We start from the raw sequence: 24,563 nt of genomic DNA on the forward strand, positions 1-24,563 counted from the left end.
GTATGTATATCGCCCTAGTGTCGCCGCAGCTCTTTGCTTAGAAGCTATTATTGGAATCTAAACCAGTCACGACCAAAAATATTGTGTCGTTATTCCAAATAATGCTGCACACCGGATATTAAAAATTACCAGTGAATTTTCACATCGTTTTTATTATTGTTTCTCGGTGCTGCAGCTTCGACGCAGGTGGTTTTAACCGTACAACAAAAACCTGCGGCGGGTTTGCCGGGCGTTTTGTCGCCCCATCAAGCCCAACGACCGGCTAGCTTGACGGGGGGCGCGTCGGGGATGGTCTCTTCGCCACCGTCGACGACGTCCCTCCACAGGGCATCGACGGCACCGGCTGGAGGCGCACCCTGCAGCGCGCGGATAACTGGCCCACAACCCGTCGATGTAAGTCCAAATTCGAGCAACAACTCTGCTCAATTCTACTGCGGTCAGTCTGCAATGTCCACGACTGACTCCTGCACTGGCCAACGACACGTTCATCCGTCCATATCATCTTCTACTACGTCTTCTTCTTCTTCTGTTTCTCCTCTATCGTATCTTTCACTAACACAACGATCACCAAATGCTTCTAGGTCACCGTTGACATCACGATCAAACGTAAGACTATAACTTACTATACGTATTTTTTTTCTTCTCTTTTACTTTTTACCTTCACTCCGTTACGTATTATTTAGATCCACACGATTTTATTTCTCCTCTTTTATCAACTCCTTTGTACCTTGACTTTTTAATTTTAATTTATCTCCTAATTTTTTAATTCTGCTTTCAAGTAGGTATATTGATTTCCTGATTCGCCGATAGAACATCGCTATCGGTTATTACCCAAATTATTATTTCGACAAAGTACTGGCTTCATATAACAAATTCAAGACTATTAAATTTTTACGCAGTCTGGGACAAAAGTACGACAGCTACACGAGCTTTACGAAATGTGTTAAACGACACGCTTGCGTAGATAATAACTGTGTATAGCCATTTCTATCTTTAATGCTTTATGTAAATACGCTACATGAAAATTTTGTGGACTATGTCGTAATAGTGCAAAATGTGATTGCAATAATGTATTTATGCACATTGAATTTTTTAGCATGAAAAACTTCGACAGCTAGAAACACAGCGAGTACACACCTTTCAGCAGATGTTAGAAACGGAACAGCAGTACGTTGATTCGCTTCGTAGCAGATTGGCCAAAGCTGGTGTCAGCGGTAGTGGAGGAAATAATGTCACCACACTTCAAACGGAACTTGCAGGAGCCGAAAGGCGAATCCGCACACTTCAGGATCAGCTCGCTGCTATTACGAACAACGATCAGGTGAGTTTGGCATAAAATTGATCATAGTTATGTTTTTTTTAGTCATCGAAATTCTCCGTTCTCGACCATGTTGGAATTCGGTAAAACAATCAGAAAATGTTGCTGCTTTACTTACAGACACATTTTTTTTTTTTTGTTCATCGATACTTCAGATAGCAATCGATGTCTTTTATATAATGTACATATATGTTCACTCGATTTTTCATTTCCATTTTTGAGTTAAAATGCTCCTCGTATTATATGCTAACTAATCAAAGGCTTAAAACTTGAATATGGCTTGAGGGCGAAAGATAATAGAACAAAATTAATGTATTCGTTATTTGAACGTGTTATAAATTAATTAATTTTTTTTGTCCGCCCCATTGTTTCTGCCTTTCAAGAAACTCTGATGGTATTTTATCATCGTGTGGAGACCGATTTTCACATATATGCTTCGTTCATAGTTTCTTAAATTTTTTCATACCTCTCTATCGAAAAGGCCCCTCGAATTGTCTAGTAAGCGATTATAGAAAATAAATAGACCCAAACCGAGCGCTCGTTCTACAAACATCTTGTAAATATCGGATGAAAATTGTGGCTTCAAGCAGATTTTTTATGTACGGAAAAAATGACGAAGTTTTACATAACGTAAATTAAAATTAAGGGTGTGAGCGTCTCTACACGTAGCTAGGCTTTGGCTAACCTCGCCTAACAGCTTTTGTTGTGTCTCTCTTACAGCTTTGCTCGTTGGTAACAAACACTCCACCTTCCCCGAATCGTTATTCTCCTCCAAGCGACGTTCCGCCACCTTTGCCGTCCCGAAAATCCTTGTCAATGCAAAGTCTTTCTCCACCCCCATTGCCTCCCAGACCCACCCCAATGCCAAACACCCACAACACTGTCCAGTCGGATCTGGAGCGACATCAGCTGACCCATTTAACGCCCCCCGCCAACAGTCACGGTATACCTATCTCTGTAAGTAGCCACCTACTCACCTAATCACCTAATCACTCAAACACTGCAAATATCGCCCCTTGGGTTGAAAAATTTTATGTATTCACTTATTCCGAGATGTGAAATTTAACGAAACATATTTCGCGTTCATGATACAAGTTGCGCACTTCGTTGGTACGAAGACGAAAAAATTTAAAAATACATTGACGAAAAATGTTATATGGTCTCCCAGGTCTGGGTTTTGATGTCACACATTTGTGCTTTTATACGTATACATTTTCAGGATTTGATATCGTGTAACGGTGCATTTATTTTAACGGTGATCGTCGTATACTCGGTTCAAGTTGATAGCATTACCTAATCGTTGCCTCAACAAACATGTCATTCACATCTCTTCCTTCTTAACACTGATGTCACTATCGTAAGGGAAGCTATGGGCGCGCACGATTAAACACGATCGCTGCTACGCATCACTGGATAAAACTCTAATGATTTTTTCGCGGATATTTGGAAAAATCAGAATAAATAATTAGTACATCGTAGAAAATTCATATTTGTGTATACATATAATGAAAACTAACAATCACGTATAATTGCCAATGTACACCGCTTATATTATTACGGTTATATCGACACATCTTCAACTAACGAACGCAAGCGTATCGGGGCTTAGGAAGTTCTTAATGAAAATTAATTGGAATATTTAATATAACCGTTAACAATGTCGACAGTTTTCACAGGGAGCTAACTTGAGCTCTATGGCATCACTGAACAAACATCAGCGAACAAAATCAAGCCCTGAACAACTCGGGACAACGAATCTTCCAACATTATCACCTGCGGAAGCTAGTCGACGTCTCATAGCTTCGGAATCTATGAACGATTTAACGCGATCAAAATCTGGCAGGCATAGTGGTATCGATCTCGATGATCCACCTCGAGTCACACCACCTGGTACCCCGCCACCCCCGTATCCTCAGTCTTCCGGTTTATCGTCGGATCTTGCTTCTTCCACGCTTAATGATGTGAGTTCAAATGTGAAAATGTCGTACGGTACGTCGCGGGTATTCTGCGCTGATTCAATTTCAATTCCACTTTATGCATTCTTTTTTTTTTATTTAATTTTTAAACAGAGTTCAGGCGAAAGTTTTCTCGCAGTTTCGCCCATTCGACAAGGTATGCTGAACGAAAGCAGCCCTGGATTGCCACCGCTTCAACAACCCATCATGTCTATGGAAGATGACGATATGAGTGATCAAGAAGTGGTAAGTACGGTCTCACTTTGAATGATCGGCGCGATATCTTGTTGGTATAATTTATTTTTAGTACGTGTGAAACGTTTCTGCTTTTTCGTTTCTTTAACATGATTTATTTTTCTTCACATCAGGGACAACTCGAAGATCATGGACCATTTAAATCTCTGTCGAGACTTTGGGGACACCATGCGCATCTCGCAGTATTTATTAATTACGTTCTTTCCAACAGCGATCCCTCAAGTCTGGTGAGTTTTTTCATCAACTCATACGCTACTTATAAATTAGTCTTATTCGTTTCAGTTATCGGATCATTATAATCGTAAAAACGTTGTTTCACAGTTGTTTTACTTGATAACTGACCTCTACAAGGAGGGAAATGCCAAGGAGATGAGAAAATGGGCGTACGAAATACATTCGAGTTTTTTGGTACCCGGCGCTGTAAGTTAATCGAGAGTTCATAGCTCACAACTTGGAAAAATTTTCAGATCGCATTCAATCAACGTACGATTTCTGTTCGCTGTTTCAGCCTCTACGATTAAATAACGTCGATGAAAACGTTGCACGGGAAATAGACGAGGTGTTATTGAAAGAATCCGATAAAGAAGAAATTTTGCGAAAGGTAATTATTATGAGAATCCTCCGTAATTTTAGTTGATCTTCGATCGGTTTCCTGAGATATTATTCCACTATTGTTTCTATAGATATTCTGGAAGGCGAGAGCCAGAGCCAAGGAAGAACTGAACGAACAATTGGCAGATTTTCAACAAAAACGAACCGCCGGACTCGGGACTTTGTTTGGACCGACCGACGCGCAATTAGATGAAAGTACGAACGACAAAACCCGAGAAGCACAGGTCATCGATACTTTTCTTCTACCAAAAATGGAACCCTATCTGTAAGTGATGATTAATTTGATAATCATATAAATTTCAGTCGGTAAGAAATCGATTATTCCAAAAGTAAAAAATTTTATTATCGAATATTCCAGAGAAGACATAGAAAAAGAGCGCGTCGATTTTCGCGAAATTACAACAGCTGCTGGTCTGGCTACAATTCTGACAAAGATTTTCCAAGTACGTGTCGTTACTTTGGACAGAATTCCAACCTTTGTTTCAAAAGACAAGTCAAACATCAAGGCACGCCTTCTTACGGGGAAAACAAGAAAAATGACTGTTCGGGGTCACCATTTTGTGGCTCATCAATACTTTACTGTCACCTACTGCAATCATTGTCAATCTATCATCGGGGGCGTTGGCCCTCAAGGCTATCAATGCAGTGGTGAGTAGAATTTCCTTATGGAAAAAAATAATAAAGTCATTCCGGTAACCAAGAGCGCAAATCGGACGTAGCAACATTCGCCTTTATGGTATTACAGATTGTTCATTGAACGTACATCGTCAATGTGTCCGTATAGTAGACGAAAGTTGTCCGGGTCCGTTAGTTGTTAGAAAAGAAAAACCCGACCGTATCAGCAAACTCATGGAACGAATCAGACCCGAACGTAAGCCACCGTCGTCGCATCATCACCATCCCCAGCATTTTCTACACAATCGTAAGAATATATTCTTTTTTATTTGTGTTATTTTGATGAAGAGTAACCCTAGAATTGACACGATCCCCCGCAACATCATTCGCTTCGGTATCTTTGCAGTCGATCGAGTGAAAAAACCTGACGACGATACTGGGGTTCTAACGGACGGTGAAAATGGTGAGTTAAAAACTTAAAATTCTTCTGATTTCACGAAAAACTGTTGCCCGATTTTAAATCTGATTGGCAAAGTACGAATTAGACCGTAAATATTATCAAAATGATCGCATTATTCGATTGAGCGTATCTCCCACTTGTTGAGTTCTCGAACATATTTCTGCGATATATACGTATTCAGGGATTATAATAATTTTAAATTACCCGCGGCTGGTATGAAATCCACTCCTTGGATTTGAAGAAGTCTCAGCTCTCCTCGCCTCAGCTCGCCTTCGAGTTGTAATTTGCTGAATGCTTATCGCCTTGAAAGTACCTAGACAGATAAGCTATCGGTTTCGTTGGGTCGGTTGCGATATAAGAAATAAAAAAAAACTCGAAATTACAATAAATAAAATCCCCAGTTGAGGTTTTCCGTAGCATCATAGTTCAGTGAAAAAAAGGTTTATTTATTAATATATACCACGTAAAGTAATAATATGCGACACGTAGTGCAAGAGTCGTCGAAACAGGGCTCACCAAAATACCATAAAGCTACGAGCAAGTACATCAGGAGAGTAAAATGGTTTGTACTTCTCGAAGGTGAGTGCATCTTAGTTCGAAAATGAAAAAAATTACTCCCCACCATAGGAATAATTATCAACCAGACCAATATCAGTGAAGCGCTTATCGATCACTCGTTCAGTTATTTTTGTATTCTCTTTCATCGTGCAGACGGAAGTGATTTCGAATTCAGAGATTATGTGTTTGCAAATTTTATAGATGTTATATCGATGAACCGGGTGGCAGAAATTACCAGCGTTATTTATCAGTGTCTATATACATACCTATGCGCGAAATGTTTTTGCTCACAACACGTATCGCTCAACCAAATGGGGGGAGGGGGTCATGGATTTTGAGAGCATTTTAATGGTTCCGCTGCCTTGGTCGAATGCCAACATTTCGGTGCGCAGAAACTTTGGACCTTTTTTCGAATTAATATTCGCGCGAACTTGCTGCAGCGACGTTCGGTCGTAAACCACCTACCTATATCCAGAAAAAAAATAAATTCAATTCTCGATTGCTGATATTTTCATTATGCAAGACATCGAAAAAAAAACAAAAAACAGGAACTAAGCAGGAGTAAACGAACATAAATTCCGACACTAAATCCAAAATATTTAACTTGATATGATGCAAAATGCGTACAAATATCATTGCGTATGATATCATTTTTTCCATGCGGTCGTTGTAAGAGTTTTGATAAATATTTGCAGATAATGCGACAAATGTGTGGCACACTCATATGCGCGTATTTTATCAAAAAACGAAGAATATATTTCTTGCGAGTTATCATATTGAACAGACGGTTAATTATTAGCAATTCAACGGATTGACTTTGCAACTGTAAGTTACATCCTGCTACGTTACATCTGCGAATACGCACAGTATGAATAATTGTAGTATTCAAAAGTTGTTCCTTCGTTTTGAGATGCGTATTATTTATATGTCAGCCTTGTGAATTCCCAGACAATTGCATGTCTAGTTTAACTGACCACCGAGCTTCTGGCGACTTGGCGACTCTGGCGATTTAAATGCAGGAAAAATATTGCTTTTCAAGCATGGAGGAAGTTAGGAAAGTCGAAGACCACATCCCGTGAACATACCACTATAGACAAGATTCTAAACGAGATTAGTCTTCATATTTGCGAACTATGAACATTACACCGAGACAGAAATGAAAAAAGGTGGGATGAGAAATGTGAAAAGTATAAAAACGGGACTTGTATAAATTCCAAGTTTCTTTTAGATATAATCCACGGTGAATTCTTACCCGAGGGGCATTACACTTGTCGTATCCTATATACGTGTGTGACAGACGGTGTGGGGAAAACGCTATATATATAAACACTACTTATTTTTAATTCTCCGTGTATGTCTATCTCTCTGACTATATCTGAAACCGTTGCCACCGATTCTTCTCATACCGTTGCCCGAGGGAAACCTGAAGGAATTCTCGAAAATAGGATAGCCAGCTCAGGAATTCCAGTGGGGTAGAATGGAGTCAGAAGCGTATAAATGTTTCATTTGGATTTCTTACAACCGAACCCGATTGAAATTTATTTGCATAATTAACTTCATTTACCGCCACGATCCATCTTGATTGTGAATTAAACTAGAGCAATGATAAAAATTTTTTGATCCAACGGAGGGAACCGGAAGTTGATGATAATTCATGGGGGTAAAAATCGAAGAACTTCGATGACCCGAGAAAATTTTTAGTTACGATCACGCCCATCATCGATACGAATTAGAGAGTTCTGAAATACGTAGTTGGAAGGTCGTTTTCTGAGATCATGGAAGGGAGGCAGGGCAGAGACGTTCAGCAGAGCGTTGTCGCTGGCCAGTAGCTATCGTTCTGTCGTAGTTTAGCCTTATGTCTGTACAACACCAACTGAGAGAGAAAACAGCTCTCCTCTCTTCTTTTCTCTTTAACAACCGCGAGTCGTGAGTAGTGAGTCGTGATCGCGAGTCGCAAGTGCCGCGTATCAGTGGCAACAGCAGCAGTACCAGCAGCACGGGCTTTCGAACTTAAAAACGAGTTTAGTTTTTGTTCAGTCCTCACGTGTAATAAAGAGGGAAACAGCATCTTCACCGCTTCATACCTTTACCTCCCGATATTCCGCTAGGTTGAAAAAAAAAAACTGAAAAAACGAAAAAGAGATTCTCTTCGCGAATGCACAGTTGACTCGAGGAATTTGCTTTTTTTTAGCAATATTCATCTCACGGTTCAACCTTGGACGTTATAAGATTCGGTGCGATCGTGTCATTTTTCGACGGGCCTGATCTTTGCTAATTTATCATTACCCTTTTCGGCGTTTTATTCATTCAAAAGTATTGTGATACACGTGAGGCCCAAAAATATTATTCCGCGATTCGTTTAACACTTGAAGAAAAGTTGAGGAAAAAAAAATGACCGCGTCATCTTTGCCATCATTATCATTACAGAAGAATATATTCAGTGATGACATAAAACTGTTTTCATTAATATCCTCATCGTTTTTACCATTATTTCAACAATTACGAGGATATGATGTATGTTAATAAGTGTCAGAGTAGAGTGTGTTGAATTCTATTTGTTTTCAACATTACACCCATCATTCCTGACTGCGATGAGGCGTATGCATGTATCAGTGTCCTGTGTCGCGTAAAATAAGTATACATATACGTAGCTGTATATATTTATATCGGTGTATTAGAACATCACGAGCGAACGACGCGCGACACGTGCAGACCGGAAACGACTCCAATTTTGTGTCTTGTGTGGCGCTTAGAAGCTAAACGGAATTGGGGGAGGAAGTTTTTGCGCCGGAAACTGGCTTCTAACGCTGAGGGATATGACCGACGAATAATACGTGTATCTATATACGTATATATACTGCAGGAAGCAATAGTGCAACACCCTGTGTTTACGAACGATATAATTATAATTGTATCGTCAAATATATATAGATATACGTATTGGAAGTATATCGATAGCCTGCACAAAGTGCTGTATCAGCACCAGGAGGTTAACGGAAGGTTTAAAGAGAACTGAGAAAAAAAGAGAGCGTAAAAAGCTGAACAGAAAGAAAGATCGAGAAACAGAGGGGAAGAAAAAGAGGAGAGTCGATCGGGAGGAACCGCACAGATGTTGGAGATAGAATTACGAGGAGGAGGAGATGAGAGCTCCTTGGGAGAGGGGAAAACTTTGGAGATCTCCCCCCACGCTCGAAATTCTTCACCCCTGATTAGCGGATTCAGTCAGTTCAGGATCTCCTCTGAGAACTACAGGAAAAAGTTTTCACGAAAATCCAAAATCGATGGTATTAAATACAACCCTTGATAACGTCTTGCATACTCTGAAATTTTCCACCCCTGAACGTTCTTCTTTCGTTCGATTATTATTACCTCATCACTCTAATCGATGTGGAAAATTTAAGGGTAGCAAGTTCGATTATAAAAATCGTATTTAAAACCGATGTGTGTAATATCGATAATGATAAAATTCAAAAATCAAATTCCTCCCATAGGGATCAACGCGGTTGGGACGCAAGTACAACTGATGCAGGGAATACCGGATAAATTAGTGAATCGAGACAATAAAGTGCAGGCTAAAATATCAAAATCAAAAAATAAAGCTGTCAAATCACGGACGCATAGTAAAAGTTCGATAGCTGGTAAAGTTTGGGAGAGATTAGGAGCCGTTAGAAAAACTAAAAGTGCTGGTGATATAGCGGCTGCAACAGATGGTAATGTTATTTGTTTTGACAAAATTATACCGCCTCCGGCAGCTCCGAATAATTTGTCATCTAAGGAACTACTCGAGTCTACCAAATCTCACCTAGATCACCTGGTACTATTGGAAGAAGAAAAATTATTGTCAGGTTGAAAAATTTTTACTAACTTTATTATATCGATAATATTTGATCGATCAATTCGCACTTCCGTATCGTATCGAAGCCGATTTTTTTTTATCAGATCTGTAGAATGAATGGAAAGCAGATCGCGGACACCCCATATTATTAGACAGACGTGGTGCGTTTTCCATGGATGTTGTTTAAATAATGAGGGGAACGGAAGAAATGATTATTTTTGCAGCTGAGGTTCTCGCGGCGTTGATACGGTCTGCGTATTTTCTCTTTTTCTTATTCTCTGCGAAGGCGTCAACCGATGTATACATATAAAAACTACGCGTGCGAATCTGCTTATACATATTCATTTATCTATAATGTATATAATATTCGTTTGTGCATGATTTTCGTTGTCGGAGTTTTGGAATCTTTGAATTTGCCTACTTGGATTGTCGAGCTTTTTCCGTACCTTACTTAACAATAGCTAACGCGCCATTATGGCGCGCCAATGGGGAATTGCTTGAAACTCGTGACTTCGCTTTGACTTCTTTTTTTCCTTCTATATTTCTTCTTCAAGTAATTTACAATTCGAGATGTATACTATTTAATTCAAGAGAAGATCAAGCGTTCGCGGTTTGCAGAAATTCGCGCTCAGTGTTCGTGTATTCAGGGTTTGAAAGAGACTGAAAAAAATCCGATAAAAATGATAAAAATAAATAATCGATAGCTACATGGGGATGTTTAATTCACGTGTTAAATGTAAACATGATTCTATTTTGGTACGTCAACAAGCCAGCAATATGTATAAAGCTCCTGCAGTAGCATACGATGAATGAAAGCTGATGAATTGACAGAAAATCGGCTGCCTTGTAATTATTCATTAATGTAGGTATACGTATTATATCATTCATGGATGATGACGTGAAACGATTTACAGTCGCTGGAAATTGTGCGATTGAACACGTCATCGGAGAAAATGATCATTCGTTAATTCCTTAGCTAATAAAAAATATGAAAAGAAAACCAGGTATCACGCGAATCAATTATTCGGCAATTATATTTGATAGATAAATCGTCGATACTATACTTCGACTACTGCATTTTTCGTATGTGTATATATATTGGTATAATTTCTATGCATAATTTGATTCGTATGCATATAATCGAATGTCTGCAAACTTAGAGTCACATTTGCAGATGTGAATGGAAATGTAGAGCAGGCAGGAAGGAAGCGAGATTACTTGTTTCCTCGTGGTCATATTATACTACACGTATAAAAAAAGATCATGGTGCGAAACAGAGTTCTTGGTAATCGAATTAAAAGTTTTTCGGGAAGATGATATTTTCCATTATTCTTTGATGAAATCGATCAAGGAAGTTATTTCCCTAATTATTCGCCGGCTGGTGTTGGATAAAGATCGCGATTCAGACATTTAATTTTCACCGATTGATCGCGGAATCGCGCTTCGCGGTGCCCATTCATGCGATTCTTATTTGATTTCAATCTGAAACACGCGCCGTTCATTATTATTGGAAAGATAAAAATAAAATCTCCTTTCTTTAAGCATGAATGAATCGCAAAATACCGGTACATGTATACAGGTATATGTAGGTATATTGTAGTCTGAGAGTTCCCACGGGATTTCGTTGAGGAATTTTCATCATTTCATTGTTAGGAAATCTTGATATTTCATTGTATTTGAAATCCTGAAGTAGTAGCTCGTTGGTTATTTCGAGATAGTATTCATGTACGGCTCTCTTTCCCCGATCCTCTCCCTCATTAAAAGGAGATATTTTATTCCGGCATACAGACATCTGTTGTATACTTGGCGGACAGCGTCAGGTTTCCATTCCAATGATTTAATTAACTTTCCGATGTACAGAATAACGGAACAAAATCCATTTCTCTTAAACCATTGTTTTGTCTATTAGCTTTTGCCTTCTCATAGGACAAATTAGAGTCTCGTTCCAGAGCTGCTACAGGCAAGGGTTCGGATCAGTTGTATTTATAGTTTTCCGACGTCTCGCGCGCGGTCCGCCGTCCTTCTGCGATGATCCTCAAGTTCCTCCTGATGCTGTCCTCGCGCAGCGCGACGCGGTTCGCCCCACAGGAAATGGTGGAGTCGTATAACTTTTTGAACCGATGCTTCTGTAGTCGGAGCATAGAGACGAATTATATGTATGAAACTAACACGCCGCACATTCGTTGGCAAGCAGCTATAACGTGAAGCTTCGTATACGTACGCCGATTCCACGGTAATATTGCCGTCTATATTTAGAAGACGGGCGCGCGCCTCGAGCTAGAATGTATGTCGGCAGGCGTCCCGACGCCCTGATAACTATTATACGGAACGTGTGTTATTCTTAAATTACAACGCACATGTATTAGATAAATATGTGATAAGTAACGGAATTACGACCGCCGTTTCGTATGATTTTTAGTCTTGTAGATTTTAGTCCGACTTGCTCTCGTCATGGCAATCCTCGAAAACTACGAAATAAGTCCACAGGACTTAGAATAGAAGTGTGTTGAAAAAAATATAAGAATAAGAGGACGTTGCTTTCCCCCTCCCCTTTCTCGGACTTTGCCGATCAGAATTAAAAAATTTGCACGTCAAAAATTGATGAATTTCAGTTGTTCATAGTAATAAAGAGGTAAATGTTCGATTCTCGTTTTACAGGGGATCATCGGGTTGTGGGGACCGGAAGTGCGCGCGGTAACAGTGAAAGAGGACGTACTTCCGGTTACGGAACGGGGGCGGAACACGCTGAAAGTATGGACGACCCTTCCTCGAGGGAAGACATCTCCGAGATGTATGCAGACTGTATTAAATTAATTCTTTTTTTTTTCTAACGCTTTTCTGGCATCCAATTCGCACAACCGATTTTGTGCAGTTCGTTTCTAAGCCCTGCTGTTTTTTTTTTTTTTTTCCCCCCCCCCATTTTCTCCAGGCATCTGACGGGTTTAGTTCTAATTAAAATCCGATCTGTTGAAAGTATATTAATTTACGCATTTGGTATTGCGATTATCTTAGGGTGCAGCAAAATATATCCAGTAAGCCAAAGACATCAAACATAAACAGGTCTGAAAGTTACAAGGAGCGGATACATCATAAGGTGAGAAAAAATTAAATCATTAAAATTTTCTTACCGTCGTCTAAAATTATATTTATTGTCATTGAATATTTTTGCTTTCTTTACGGTCGTCTTCAGCATCGCGATTTTTTCTAATGTAAAGAGAACTCGTGCAGATTCTATCTTTTTTAAACGTAGCAACAGGTGGTTAATTGGTATCCTGACGTGGTACAGGTTCTATTGCTGTTGATGACGATGTTACGTTGCTCATAAATCGCCTTCACTCTACACGGATTCATATATTCAATACGTGGTTTAATTTGGTATCTGATCATACGCCGATCAACTGTTATATCCTTGTACAACGTACGAAAACATGACAGCAAGAAAATTCCAATTTTTTCACGAATAGTCTATCAAAGAAATTGTAAAGAAAGTAAAGTAAAGGCAATTGAGGAACCCAATCTAAAAGTATATGAAATATGTCCATCGAAATTTTGTCACAGTTTGAAAGAAGTAGAGTACTGACGACGATTATTTTTTTTTCTACATATTCCTTTTGTTGGAACATCGATCCTCGCCATTATTTTTTTGTGTTTTTCCTCAACAACATTATTTCTCAATTCGTTGCAGCGACAGCTACGTGAAAAACGAAAAACCAGTGACCCGAATCTCTCCAAAACAAAGTGAGTGTTTTATTCGATTGATCGATGATATTATTAATTAATGCCATTATTTTATAACTCTAAACTTACTCGCTATTTAAATATGACACTGCGATCAGTCGTCGCACTTGCGGGTATATTTATAACCATAATTAGATGCAATTAAAGTCAATTGCTGCTGTGCATATTAGGGCTGCATGCATACCTCGTCTGGACTCATATGTTTCTCTACGTTTTCAAAACTGTATCAGAAGTTAGCGCGCGACCCGAATATGATTTTAGTTTTTTTGGAATCTGAATTTGAATTCGTTTCATCTTCGAAATTTCCTTTCTCGAGAGGAGATTCGTTTGGTTTCTGCATTTAATTCGCGTTGGAACTTGGGAGGGGAATATATAGATTTTTCGACAACCTGACCTCAGGTTATACCCTCGAAGTCTAGCTTTCTGCGGTATAGCTATACCGGTGAGCTTGCGGACTACAGGAACCGCGCAGAATCGCGTGGGCGTCATAGCGAAGCAGAAACAGGGGGAAATTGTGGAGACGTAGAGGAAGGGGGTGGTTTGGTGCGCTGTACTCTCTCTACCCTCAGTACGACGCTGCGTGCCTCTTACGCGAGATCGGGGGTTGCGGATTCAAAATACTTTCTCTGTTATACCTACTCTTCAATTCTGCGTCGCGACGCCCGCGATCGCCAGCTACTCTATTTCCCCCTGCTATTCTTCCGCTACTGCTGCCGTCTATATGCAGTGCAGTGCTCTTCTTCATCGGTCTAATTAAAATATTCATCCATCACTTTCTCGTTATTTGATTTTTCAATTGCTCTATTCTATTTTTTTCTAACAATTTTCATTGGTTTCTTTTGATCTCATCGCATTCGTTCGAGTACAATTGCTATCACGTTTTCGGTCGTTGATTTGTTTCTTTTTGAAAATTCGATTATCCTTTTTTTGTATTAATTTGTAAAATTGGAAACACGACTATAGTGAAAATAGAAATTAATCGATTCAAGTTCCACATTGAGCGGCGTTGATAGTTATTCTGTTTATTCATTTTTTAATTTTGATCTCATTCAATTATTTGTTTGAAGTCCTCCTATTTTACTTGACTCTCTAGTGATATCACACGTTGTAATAAATGAATCGTGGAATTTTAGCGGATGTAAGGAAAGGTATACTGCGAAATACCCGTGTATCTTAGAATACTGGACCTCGTGTTAACAATTGAGGATATGCTACATGCACATTCTATCTCTTGAGTGATACAGCTGAGCTCGTGTTACTCGATTATAATGCACATGTATATCCGGCCCACTTTTGAGACCAACTGACCAAGAAACCTTCGACCTAGTTCAATTTTTAAATCTCTATGTACTGCAACGTAACAAGATTATTCATTGAAGCCTATAGAGAAAAAGAGAAGTGAGATGAGAAATCGAGTACGCAGTTTTTGTATATTATGGTGGAGATATATGAACGAACAAAATAGTAATAATAATAATAATAATAATAATAATAATAACAATTATTGTTGTCGTTACCATTATCATTATTATTATTATTATAATCGACGTTGAATCGATTCGTAGATCGTATCTTCTTACATACGGCTGCGTCTAATAAGCTGAAAGCCGGTCGAAGGTGAAGATTTTGGTTTGGTACATGGAAAAGCCTAGTTAACTTGTACAAAGGATAGGTATATAATACATCACCCGCGTGTGCATGTATATACATATATATGTTTAAGGGTATAGGAGATGATCACGGAGGCTTTACTTCGGGATGTCTTTGCCTTTCGGCTTTATTTTTGAACCAATCGATCGCTTGGAATCAATAGTCGTAGGATAGGCCCAGCCTCCGCTTCTCCTCGCGTACTTTATACACACCTATACACCCTCGTATACACCTATTATATACTTGTACATATAGATCAGGATAAACACATGTTATATATAATATATGTATATACCTGAATATTTATACACGAAGAGGATACATTGGCGCGTTTTCCACACACACGATTTTATACGTATACGTGTGTCACGGTTTGACGACGTATGTGGAGCAGAGAGAACCCTTCGATATAATATATCTACAGGTATATATAAGGGTTGATTAAAGTGGCAAAACTGCTAGGAGCGGCCTGCAGGATAAACTCCAATCCCCGATTAGAACTCTGTAATATGGTTCGCTGTGGCGATATTCGATTGAAGATTTCATTCATTTTTTTTCCCGTTTCTTACTTTCTATAGATGAAAAGCACAGACTTATCAAATATACGCTACTTTCTACAAGGTGTGCGGCGCGGTAGCTGATGGTGCGTCAAAAATTGAATCTAGTCTGCGTTAAGTCTATTTTTGGCTATTTGTAAATTCTATTTAAAGCTATTGACGTATACTCTTGCACACTTTGAAAATACGGCAAGCTATTGAAATACCTTTTTATCTTATCAAATGCTCCGATTCATTCATAATAAACAAAATTCACTCCTATTTGCACTAGGTTACCTCCAACAGAAATTCATTTTTAGCTTATTCCTTTTCCAATATTTTTTGCGGATAGAGCGCAGCTTTTGTAATTCGATCGGTAGAAGAATCTTTCCTTTGAATAGATGAATATATATTTTTATCAAGTTTGATCAAAAGTTGGCCGGATTACACGCCGTGCTGAATTCACTATTGATTAAGAAAATATCCAAAGTTTGAGATCGTTTTTCATTCAAGAAAGAAACAAAAAAAAATTAACTTTATGCCGACCCTGAAGAAGTTAAGGAATGAGACAACGTGGCTCGAAACGCGTCCGTTCGCAACCTCAGACCCAAAATCAGACCCAAATTACGTCTCAGCCGGAAGCTGATAAAACTCTTGCCACCTCCCCTTCTGAAAGAACGAGTGATTTTACAAAAAAGTTGAAAAATGTCAACGAAATCGATAATGCAGCAAATCCCATCGCTAATCAATCGCTGAACGTCATCGAACGTCGAAGTAGATCGGAAAGGTATAATAATCCAAATGATTATAAGTAACTGAAACGAAATTTCAGAAGATTTGACTCATGACTCAATGTTTCCCTGCGTGCTAGTTCGTTCTTTTCACTTACTTATTTATTTTTTTTTCCCTGAAGAAAGTAGGGATGGAAAAATTCAATCTCTCCTTAGTAGGTACTAAAAACGTACAGAGCTGAGGATTGGCGTAAGGAATTGATAAAGGTGATGCTTTGCGTCAGAATATAGGGTAGAATGGGGGCTCAGGAAAAGGGTGGGAGTGTAGGGGTTGGTATCTAAATGTCGCGCTGGTTTTTCTCTTTTTTCCGTTTCTTCTTTCTCCGAGCAATTCCTATGCTGGCTCTATGACATAGACCTATATGTATAAGCTCATACGACCTGACGACTATATCTGTATTATACGTGTCTAGTTTACTGCGGCGTATCCGTAACTACCATAAATTCTACGATCGGTCTATTATTCAGTCAGTCTATTGTTTTTTACATTCTAAACGTGTGTATGAATTCACCCTAGAAATGTATGAAACATTGTATGTACAATTATTATATTACTTTTCATAGGGTGGAAGTCTTGAGGGGTGAATAAATTTTAAACATGTTATCGTTGTTCGTGTAGTTTTCGCAATCGGTACTGTTCAGTTGTTCGTGAATTTTGCGGCGGGATGATAGAGGGAAAGTTGCTGGGGTAGTATTTCGTAGTGCGGAACAAGATTTGCTAACATTTGACCGCAGGGCTGGTTTCAGTGACTGTGATGCGTCGGGAACGTTTCCTGGGAATTCAGCGGGCAGTTCATCCAACAGTAGTTTATCGACGAGAAGTTTGGACAGCCCGAGTACAAGTTTGGAACATGTACACCCTGTTACATCAGCGAACACAACTGCCTCTTGGGATAGCGACGTCGATGTGGAAGCGGATCCTCCTGACTGGAGTCAGGGAGTCGCTGAAGATGTTCTTTCCCGCCTTACAAACTCCGAAAAGAAGAGACAAGAAGTTATCAATGGTTCGTGTTATTGATTCAACGTATCAGAGGAAGAGAATGATTTTTTATTTCAACGAATGATGAATTTTAAATTTTACTCTCTTCTATTCCAGAATTGTTTCACACTGAACGATCGCACGTGAGAGCGCTCAGAGTGCTCTCTCAAGTTTTTCATAAGCCAATGCTCGAATCTCAGGTCCTACCACCGGACCAGATTCTCTTACTATTCTCGAATCTCGATGAGATGTTGGAAATTCATTCGGGCTTTAATCAATTAATGAAGAGTAAGAAAAAGGAGAACCCGTGCGTCGGTGACGTGGGTGATTTACTTTTAGGAATGTTTGACGGTCCGGCTGGAGAAACATTCGAACGTGCTGCGTCCACCTATTGTGCTAAACAACAGGTAGCCTTGGACGCACTTCGCGATCGACGCCGGAAAGATCAAAAGCTCCATGCTTTCCTCAACGAAGTAGAGGCAAGTCCGCTTTGTCGGAGGCTTCAACTCAAGGATCATATACTAACGGGAATGCTCAGGCTCACAAAGTACCCCTTATTATTTGAAAATCTCGCCAAATACACACCAGCTAGTAACGCAAAGGAGAAGGCTGCCGTATTACGGAGTCTAGAACGAAGTAAGGAGGTCTTAAATAGAGTAAATCAAGCCGTTAGAGATGCGGAGGATTATCATCGTCTAGCTGAGATTCAGAGAACCATGGATCGCTCGGCTTTCGACAAATTTGATCACTCGACTGTAAACGAATTTAAAAATCTCGACATAACTAAACGGAAATTAATATACGAGGGCCCACTTCAATGGCGGGTTGTTAATCGTGCCAAACCAGTCGATTTGCATGTTGTTTTACTCGACGATACGATACTCCTCCTTCACAGGCAAGACGAAAAATATTTACTGAAATTCATAAATACTAATCAGGTGAACTCTGTTCTGAGTCCTGTGGTAAAGGTATCTACTGTTCTCGTGAGACATAACGCCGTCGACAAGAACTCCCTTTACTTAGTCAACACTTCTCAAAGCGGGGCACAAATTTACGATCTCGTGGCTACTTCTCCTGCTGAAAGAAAACTGTGGTTTAAACACATTACCGAGGCGGCAGAGGCTTACAAAGTACGCGATCGAGAAGGCAGGAGACCCCCGCATCTCCCAACTGTTCCCGTCGAAGAACCTTTACCTCTCGTTGAGGAAACACCTGCGACTACGGAAAGCGGATCTAACAACGAAAAAAGTGGACCAGAAGAGCCCCAGCTGGAGGGAACCTCGACGGAGGGAACAAGCCCCGGTACAGAACAACGAGATCGAGAGGAAAATGTAAATATACCGCAGACAACTCCACCCGAAACGGAGATACCTGAACAATCCCCACAACCTGAGGTACCCGAGGAACCGCAAGAACCGCAACACCCGGATCCACCGAGTGTAATTTCTACCTGTAAGTCTTGAAGGATTTTATTTTCCGAAATTGTTCGCATTTTTTTACGGTTCAAAGAGATTCAAATATCTGAATGATTTGTCAAGCTTGCGGAGATCCACTCAGATTAGTCACCAGTACTCAGCCATCTCTCATCGATCCAGTCGAAGTACGAGTTGAAGTGCGGCCCATACATTTGGCAGAGCCCGTTCTCACGCCTATCGGTGATTACATCTTCGCTTATTTCAGTGCATTATTTTTATCCATTTAATTGAACAAATTATTTCAATTGCTGCAGAACGTCTGAGGCGCAAGGACGCTCTGATAAAGCAAGCCCTAACCGAAAAACAAGCACTCGTAGCTGACATTCTAAACGTACCACGGGAAGATTTTGAACACCTCGCAGATATGGCGTCCGAATCAACAGGAGTTGAAAAAGAACCTGCGGAATTATTACTTGCTGCAGTTAGTCAAGGTATTTTTATTTCATTGTTTATTGACTCTCGTATACGACTTTTGTCGTCCCTCAATATCTTCATCCAATTTGATATTATGTTATTCTACAGCCAATCAGTTGATGGAACTGTTGAACTCCGCACTAACTGTTAGTGAAACTGAGACGGTACTCGCATCTCGTGGAGCTTCCGTTTCGTCAGTTTTGAGTTGCGAAGGTTCAGGTTGTCCCGTTCCACGGCAACATCCGTTGACGCATCATCCTTCAATACCAGTTGTTACTCTACAACCGATTTGTCACTCCCTAACATCTCAGCTCTCACAACTTTTGGTAAGATAGAATTTTTAGGTGTATCGTTATGGCGTGAGATGCTTCATACAAGGCAAAGTTTTTCAGTCAAACTACACGTTAATTATTATAGGAAATAGTGAAAGACAGAGAGGATGAGCGCGAGCGAATGAGACGTGAATTACGAAGAAGCCGTGAACGACTTCACGCCGTAGATGCTGATGTTCAAAGGCGTGGAATACTTCAAAACCCGATCACCTCAACTCATACACAAACCGATCTCAGTGAGTTAATCCGTACCACAGATATTAAGGGGGGTGAACAAAAAAAATTATTGACGTTTGCATGAAATCTTGATTTGATTTTCGATTTCTTTTTTTCCGCCAATCTCTCATTAGGTGAATCTTTGACTGGCGAGGGTTTCGTGGAACTTAATCTAGACGTGAGTTAATATACTTGATATTAACTTTATCCCACTTACCTAGATTATCTATCCGTACAAAACATATTCCTGTTTGGTTTTTTTTGTTGCACATCGTATTACAGGAATTTATGGATGCTTTTGGTGATCCACAACCTGAAGTAGAACCGTCACGAACGCCTCTACCAGAATCAGAAGAGGGAGACGTCGAGGCAAATCCGAAGGAAGTTGAAGACAGCGTAGGTTGAACGGACTGAACAAATCTCTAGAGTTGAAAGTTATTCATCTGGTGCACATTGAGAGCAACTCAAATACCGTGGGAGGCTCGGTACAGAAAGAAATCAAAATTATGTAAAAATAAAGAAGAAATAATAATAATATTAATATTAGTAATTAACAACCACAATAATGATAATAACAATAATTAATAATGATAGTAATAATAATGACAGATGGCTTGCGACCGTTTATATCGAATGCAACAATCTTGAGATATCAACCTACAGAACCACGGGTCTAAGTTCAATAACTTCTTCTACCAAAGATTTTATGCAAATAGATTACCAGAAATTTGAAAACCTTCAAGGAAAAAAAGAAATAATGATAAAAGTAAGATGGTCTTTACAATGTCGCTTCCCAAATTGTGACCGGCTTTTTTGATAATAATCAAACTACCGGATGGTTTTTGTAGATTAAAAATTCGTATGAGTACTGCAAGTTAGCACGATCAATATATTTAACAATTGCGTAATCGCGTCCAGTTTGTGGAGAGAGAAGTGCAGTAAAATTATGCTGTATAGAAAAAAAAAGGATTGTCTACTTACATAAAGTCTTTGTTCCGACTAAATACTAATAATTATATACCTAATAACGAACCACAAATCATTATTATTATAAATACAATATTATATACATGTATAAAATATTTAATAACATTAGTAGTTACTAGAATGATAATAATTATTATTATATTAAAAATGCTTATCAGAATGAAAAATAATTTCATTCCTACAAAACCATTCGTGTGTTGGCAATCCTACCCGTTAGATTGATGAAATTGATATATCCTTGATTTTAATACGACAGAAGACAAGCAATACTGCGATGAATATCATTTTTTTTACAAATTCAGTTATTTTTGACATCATTACTAGATTCATCGCGATCGCTTGCAGAAGCTATCAAATACAAGAATAGTGAAAATAAGGACGTGAACTGAAATGGCATGCAACCCATTTGCGTTTATATTTTGGGGACTTGTTCTGATTCTGGTATCATTTTGGGTCGCGGGCTTTTGCGCGATGTGGTACATTTGGATTTACTGCTGCAGCGCATGGATCTCTGCATGTGGCGTAAGTGTCTAAAAATTTGGTTGCTGTATATTCGAGGAATGAATACGTTACGGTATTCTGTATTTGTAATGATTCATTAAAGTCATTGATAATGACCTTGATCCACGATTGAAGGAACAAAATGCGTGATTTTAATTCTTTTGCAGGAGTTTGCTGACATATTACTGCAGGGTGTCCAGTTTCCTTATTACTGCGCCAGTAAAATGTGTTGAGCAACGGTAGTTTGTAGTACCTGTAGTGTGAGGAGTTCATTGAATGATATCAGGCTGTAACAACTCAATCAAACTCAATAATAATTTCGAATATACTGTTCGTTCTTTGATTAAACAAGTGACTTAGTTTTTGCAATTTTCAGATTTTTCCTGATATCCTCTTTTTGCGTCTAAGAAAACACCAAAGACTATAGTCTTTGCTCGATTTTCGATGGATTCCGATAGATTTTGGCCCATTTGGATCTCTGATTCTGTAGTGATCTCTCAGAGATTTGGATTTTCTGCATATTTTTAGTGTTTACTGTAGTCTTTGCTAATTTTTCGACGCTAAAAACACCAAAGACTATAGTCTTTGCACATTTTTCGGGGCAAAAAACACCAAAGACTATAGTCTTTGCTAATTTTTCGATGCGAAAAACACCCAAGACTATAGTCTTTGCTAATTTTTCGACGCTAAAAACACCAAAGACTATAGTCTTTGCACATTTTTCGGGGCGAAAAACAACAAAGACTATAGTCTTTGCTAATTTTTCGATGCGAAAAACACCAAAGACTATAGTCTTTGCACATTTTTGGACGCGAAAAACAACAAAGACTATAGTCTTTGCTAATTTTTCGACGCTAAAAACACCAAAGACTATAGTCTTTGCTAATTTTTCGTGGCAAAAAACACCAAAGAGTATAGTCCTTGCACATTTTTCGCGATGTTAAACAATCAATGGTAGCACGTACGTACATCCTTTCAGAAGGAATACAAGAAGCAAGCGAAGAGAGAGAGACATATATTTGGGTAAGGATTAGCAATGGATTAGTATGCGGTTACTACGACGCCATATATTCGGTTGACTATGAGTCCAGCGTTCAGTTGTGATTGTGCAGGCACTCGGGAAGTAGTGTTTCGTTTGATCTACATATTTTCAAAAAGTACTTGACTATCGGTAGCTGCTGAAAGACCTATACATATAATTGGACATTACGCGAATTCCGTAATTCGGCGATTTTTCCATAAGCACTGGTGAGCATATAATGTTTTTACCGTGACTATCGTATGTCCGGGCTCCCGATCGATCAGCAATTTGTTTCAAAAAATTTGAGCTGGTAGTAATGCGACATGAACGTGGAATCTTGATAGACTTCAAGTTTCAAAAACAGAAAACTTTGAATATTCACAACTGTATTCCCTGTATTTAACATTGGAGGAGTATGAGGGTCACGATATTGCGCTGTAGATATATCTTTTATCGTTTGAATTCTGAATAACTATACCTAGTTCGTTACACATTATTATATTCTATAGCATTAGTATCGTCTTCTGAATTTATCTGTTCTTTTATTCATTTATTAATTTATTCATATAGTTATCTATTTATTCATTAATTGAATTAGAAATTTATACCTGATGCCTATGTACTCTCAATGTAAAGCAATCGACGCGTCTATGATTTCTCATATTAGTACTCATTCAATCATGAAGTTCTCAAGTGCGGGATAGTGATCCCCGCGTTCAAACACTGTAATTCATCTGTCCGGAGGATTTGGGAATGTATCATAGGTTTAGAAATGATCTCCGCTGTTATATCGTCAACAAATTTATTCACATATCTTAGGTACAGGTTTACAATTTTAGTTTATTTCATGTATGACATTTCTCTCAGGCTTTCAATCAGTCATCACCGTGCCTAGTGCATCGCAGTACTTATTCAACTTCCAACCACGAAGGGCAGGAGTTACATGGCATCGCACAATTCGTTTACAGGTATGAAATAAGTATCAGTACGATATAAGTTAGAGTATATTATGAAAATATATTCAATGTAATATATTATAACATCACATTAGTATTAATATATTAACAGATAATATAACATAACATTCAACTAACATATTGACATAGAATATAATATTGCTGATAACATATTCTTATATTACGTTATTAATGATGCACTTTTCGTATATTTCAGGTACTCGGATATGCTGTCGCCGCAGTTATGACCCCCTGGACTTCCCCTGTTCATCAGGGGGAGTCCAGGGACCCGTCCCCTGGGACTGCGCGGCCTCCCACCGCCCCCGGGGTCCCAGGGGACCCAGTCCCTGAGGACATGTCCTCGGGGATGCGGTATCCCCGCTGGAGGGGATGCCATATCCCGAGGGACATGTGCTCAGGAACTGGTCTTCGGGGACACGTGTCCCCCCAGGGACACGTCCCCGGGGATGCGGTATCCCCGCTGGAGGGAATGCCGTGTCCTTGGGGGCGTGGCCTTGGGGGAATACGCGTCCTCGAAAATCCCGGGAAAAGGAGGTCCCAAGCGGACACTTTGTTTTTCGTTTCTCTAGAGAAATCAAGAAAACGAGTGACCGCTTGGGACCTCCTTTTCCCGGGATTTTCGAGGACGCGTATTCCCCCAAGGCCACGCCCCCAAGGACACGGCATCCCCTCCAGCGGGGATACCGCGTCCCCGGGGACGTGTCCCTGGGGGGACACGTGTCCCCGAAGACCAGTTCCTGAGCACATGTCCCTCGGGATATGGCATCCCCTCCAGCGGGGATACCGCATCCCCGAGGACATGTCCTCAGGGACTGGGTCCCCTGGGACCCCGGGGGCGGTGGGAGGCCGCGCAGTCCCAGGGGACGGGTCCCTGGACTCCCCCTGATGAACAGGGGAAGTCCAGGGGGTCATAACTGCGGAGGAACTTGCGACCTGTAACATAAATAACAAATATACAATTAGTTAACTGATTACATAGCTCACCTAATGTATGACTTATTTTATGATCAGTATATAAAGTGTAAGACGTTTGAATTTTAATAAATTGTACCAAGTTATATGATAATAAATTATTGTCTTGCCTTATTGGCGTGTCTAATTAATTTTATTATGGGGCTGTATGAATTTACCAAGTCTATTGGGTAATGCTGGGAGATCTGATTTTATGAGGAGGATTTTGAACATTTTTTCCAAGGGGGTGCAATTCATATACGCAGACTCTGAATGTTGGAATATACTATGGACTCTCGAAAGGGATAAATTAGATGAAACATACCTTCGCAAAAGGAAGGTGTTGTACGTCTCATGTGTTGCAGATCCATCATCTGATCATCATCG

The 24,563-nt window shown here is 39.6% G+C and overlaps 2 protein-coding genes and 1 long non-coding RNA gene across 11 annotated transcripts in view; all 3 read left to right on the forward strand.

The window, feature by feature from the left end:
* LOC105683487 (rho guanine nucleotide exchange factor 11) overlaps nucleotides 1-20,274 on the forward strand; it is a 28,617-nt gene extending 8,343 nt beyond the window's left edge. For 4 of the 9 annotated variants that reach the window (XM_012396106.4, XM_025746181.2, XM_048657485.1 and 1 more), the window contains 23 exons: nucleotides 176-393; nucleotides 1,097-1,321; nucleotides 2,039-2,275; nucleotides 2,986-3,279; nucleotides 3,388-3,519; nucleotides 3,642-3,755; nucleotides 3,850-3,948; nucleotides 4,037-4,129; nucleotides 4,212-4,405; nucleotides 4,499-4,788; nucleotides 4,886-5,062; nucleotides 5,162-5,218; nucleotides 12,267-12,399; nucleotides 12,621-12,702; nucleotides 13,294-13,346; nucleotides 17,059-17,327; nucleotides 17,420-18,754; nucleotides 18,841-18,957; nucleotides 19,032-19,208; nucleotides 19,300-19,517; nucleotides 19,609-19,759; nucleotides 19,874-19,917; nucleotides 20,022-20,274. In XM_012396106.4, coding sequence (XP_012251529.2) covers nucleotides 176-393; nucleotides 1,097-1,321; nucleotides 2,039-2,275; nucleotides 2,986-3,279; nucleotides 3,388-3,519; nucleotides 3,642-3,755; nucleotides 3,850-3,948; nucleotides 4,037-4,129; nucleotides 4,212-4,405; nucleotides 4,499-4,788; nucleotides 4,886-5,062; nucleotides 5,162-5,218; nucleotides 12,267-12,399; nucleotides 12,621-12,702; nucleotides 13,294-13,346; nucleotides 17,059-17,327; nucleotides 17,420-18,754; nucleotides 18,841-18,957; nucleotides 19,032-19,208; nucleotides 19,300-19,517; nucleotides 19,609-19,759; nucleotides 19,874-19,917; nucleotides 20,022-20,144 — 4,832 coding nt within the window. In that variant the 3' untranslated portion in view covers nucleotides 20,145-20,274. Of the gene's footprint in view, nucleotides 1-175; nucleotides 394-432; nucleotides 607-1,096; nucleotides 1,322-2,038; nucleotides 2,276-2,985; nucleotides 3,280-3,387; nucleotides 3,520-3,641; nucleotides 3,756-3,849; nucleotides 3,949-4,036; nucleotides 4,130-4,211; nucleotides 4,406-4,498; nucleotides 4,789-4,885; nucleotides 5,063-5,161; nucleotides 5,219-12,266; nucleotides 12,400-12,620; nucleotides 12,703-13,293; nucleotides 13,347-17,058; nucleotides 17,328-17,419; nucleotides 18,755-18,840; nucleotides 18,958-19,031; nucleotides 19,209-19,299; nucleotides 19,518-19,608; nucleotides 19,760-19,873; nucleotides 19,918-20,021 lie in introns of those variants that run through there. The other 5 variants (XM_025746180.2, XM_025746179.2, XM_025746184.2 and 2 more) reach the window with 5 other exon arrangements.
* Nucleotides 20,275-20,863: 589 nt separating this feature from the next.
* Nucleotides 20,864-21,578, forward strand: LOC105683486. The gene is made up of 2 exons (XM_012396105.3): nucleotides 20,864-21,248; nucleotides 21,395-21,578. The coding sequence occupies exons 1-2, from the start codon at nucleotides 21,117-21,119 to the stop codon at nucleotides 21,458-21,460; spliced, it is 198 nt and encodes a 65-aa protein (XP_012251528.1). The 5' UTR covers nucleotides 20,864-21,116; the 3' UTR covers nucleotides 21,461-21,578.
* Nucleotides 21,579-22,200: 622 nt separating this feature from the next.
* Nucleotides 22,201-23,476, forward strand: LOC125501470. Its single transcript, XR_007279041.1, has 3 exons — nucleotides 22,201-22,475; nucleotides 23,116-23,216; nucleotides 23,422-23,476. It is a non-coding gene; the product is annotated as an uncharacterized LOC125501470 (long non-coding RNA).
* Nucleotides 23,477-24,563: the final 1,087 nt, after the last annotated feature.

Source organism: Athalia rosae, chromosome 6 (genome assembly GCF_917208135.1).
Source record: "Athalia rosae chromosome 6, iyAthRosa1.1, whole genome shotgun sequence".
Taxonomy (NCBI): Eukaryota; Metazoa; Arthropoda; class Insecta; order Hymenoptera; family Athaliidae; genus Athalia; species Athalia rosae.

Bases quoted from the DNA above. Each gene is read 5' to 3' on its own strand.
- LOC105683486 (XM_012396105.3), top strand. From the start codon at position 21,117: ATGGCATGCAACCCATTTGCGTTTATATTTTGGGGACTTGTTCTGATT. The intron at 21,249-21,394 runs GTAAGTGTCTAA...ATTCTTTTGCAG, and splicing joins CATGGATCTCTGCATGTGGC to GAGTTTGCTGACATATTACT.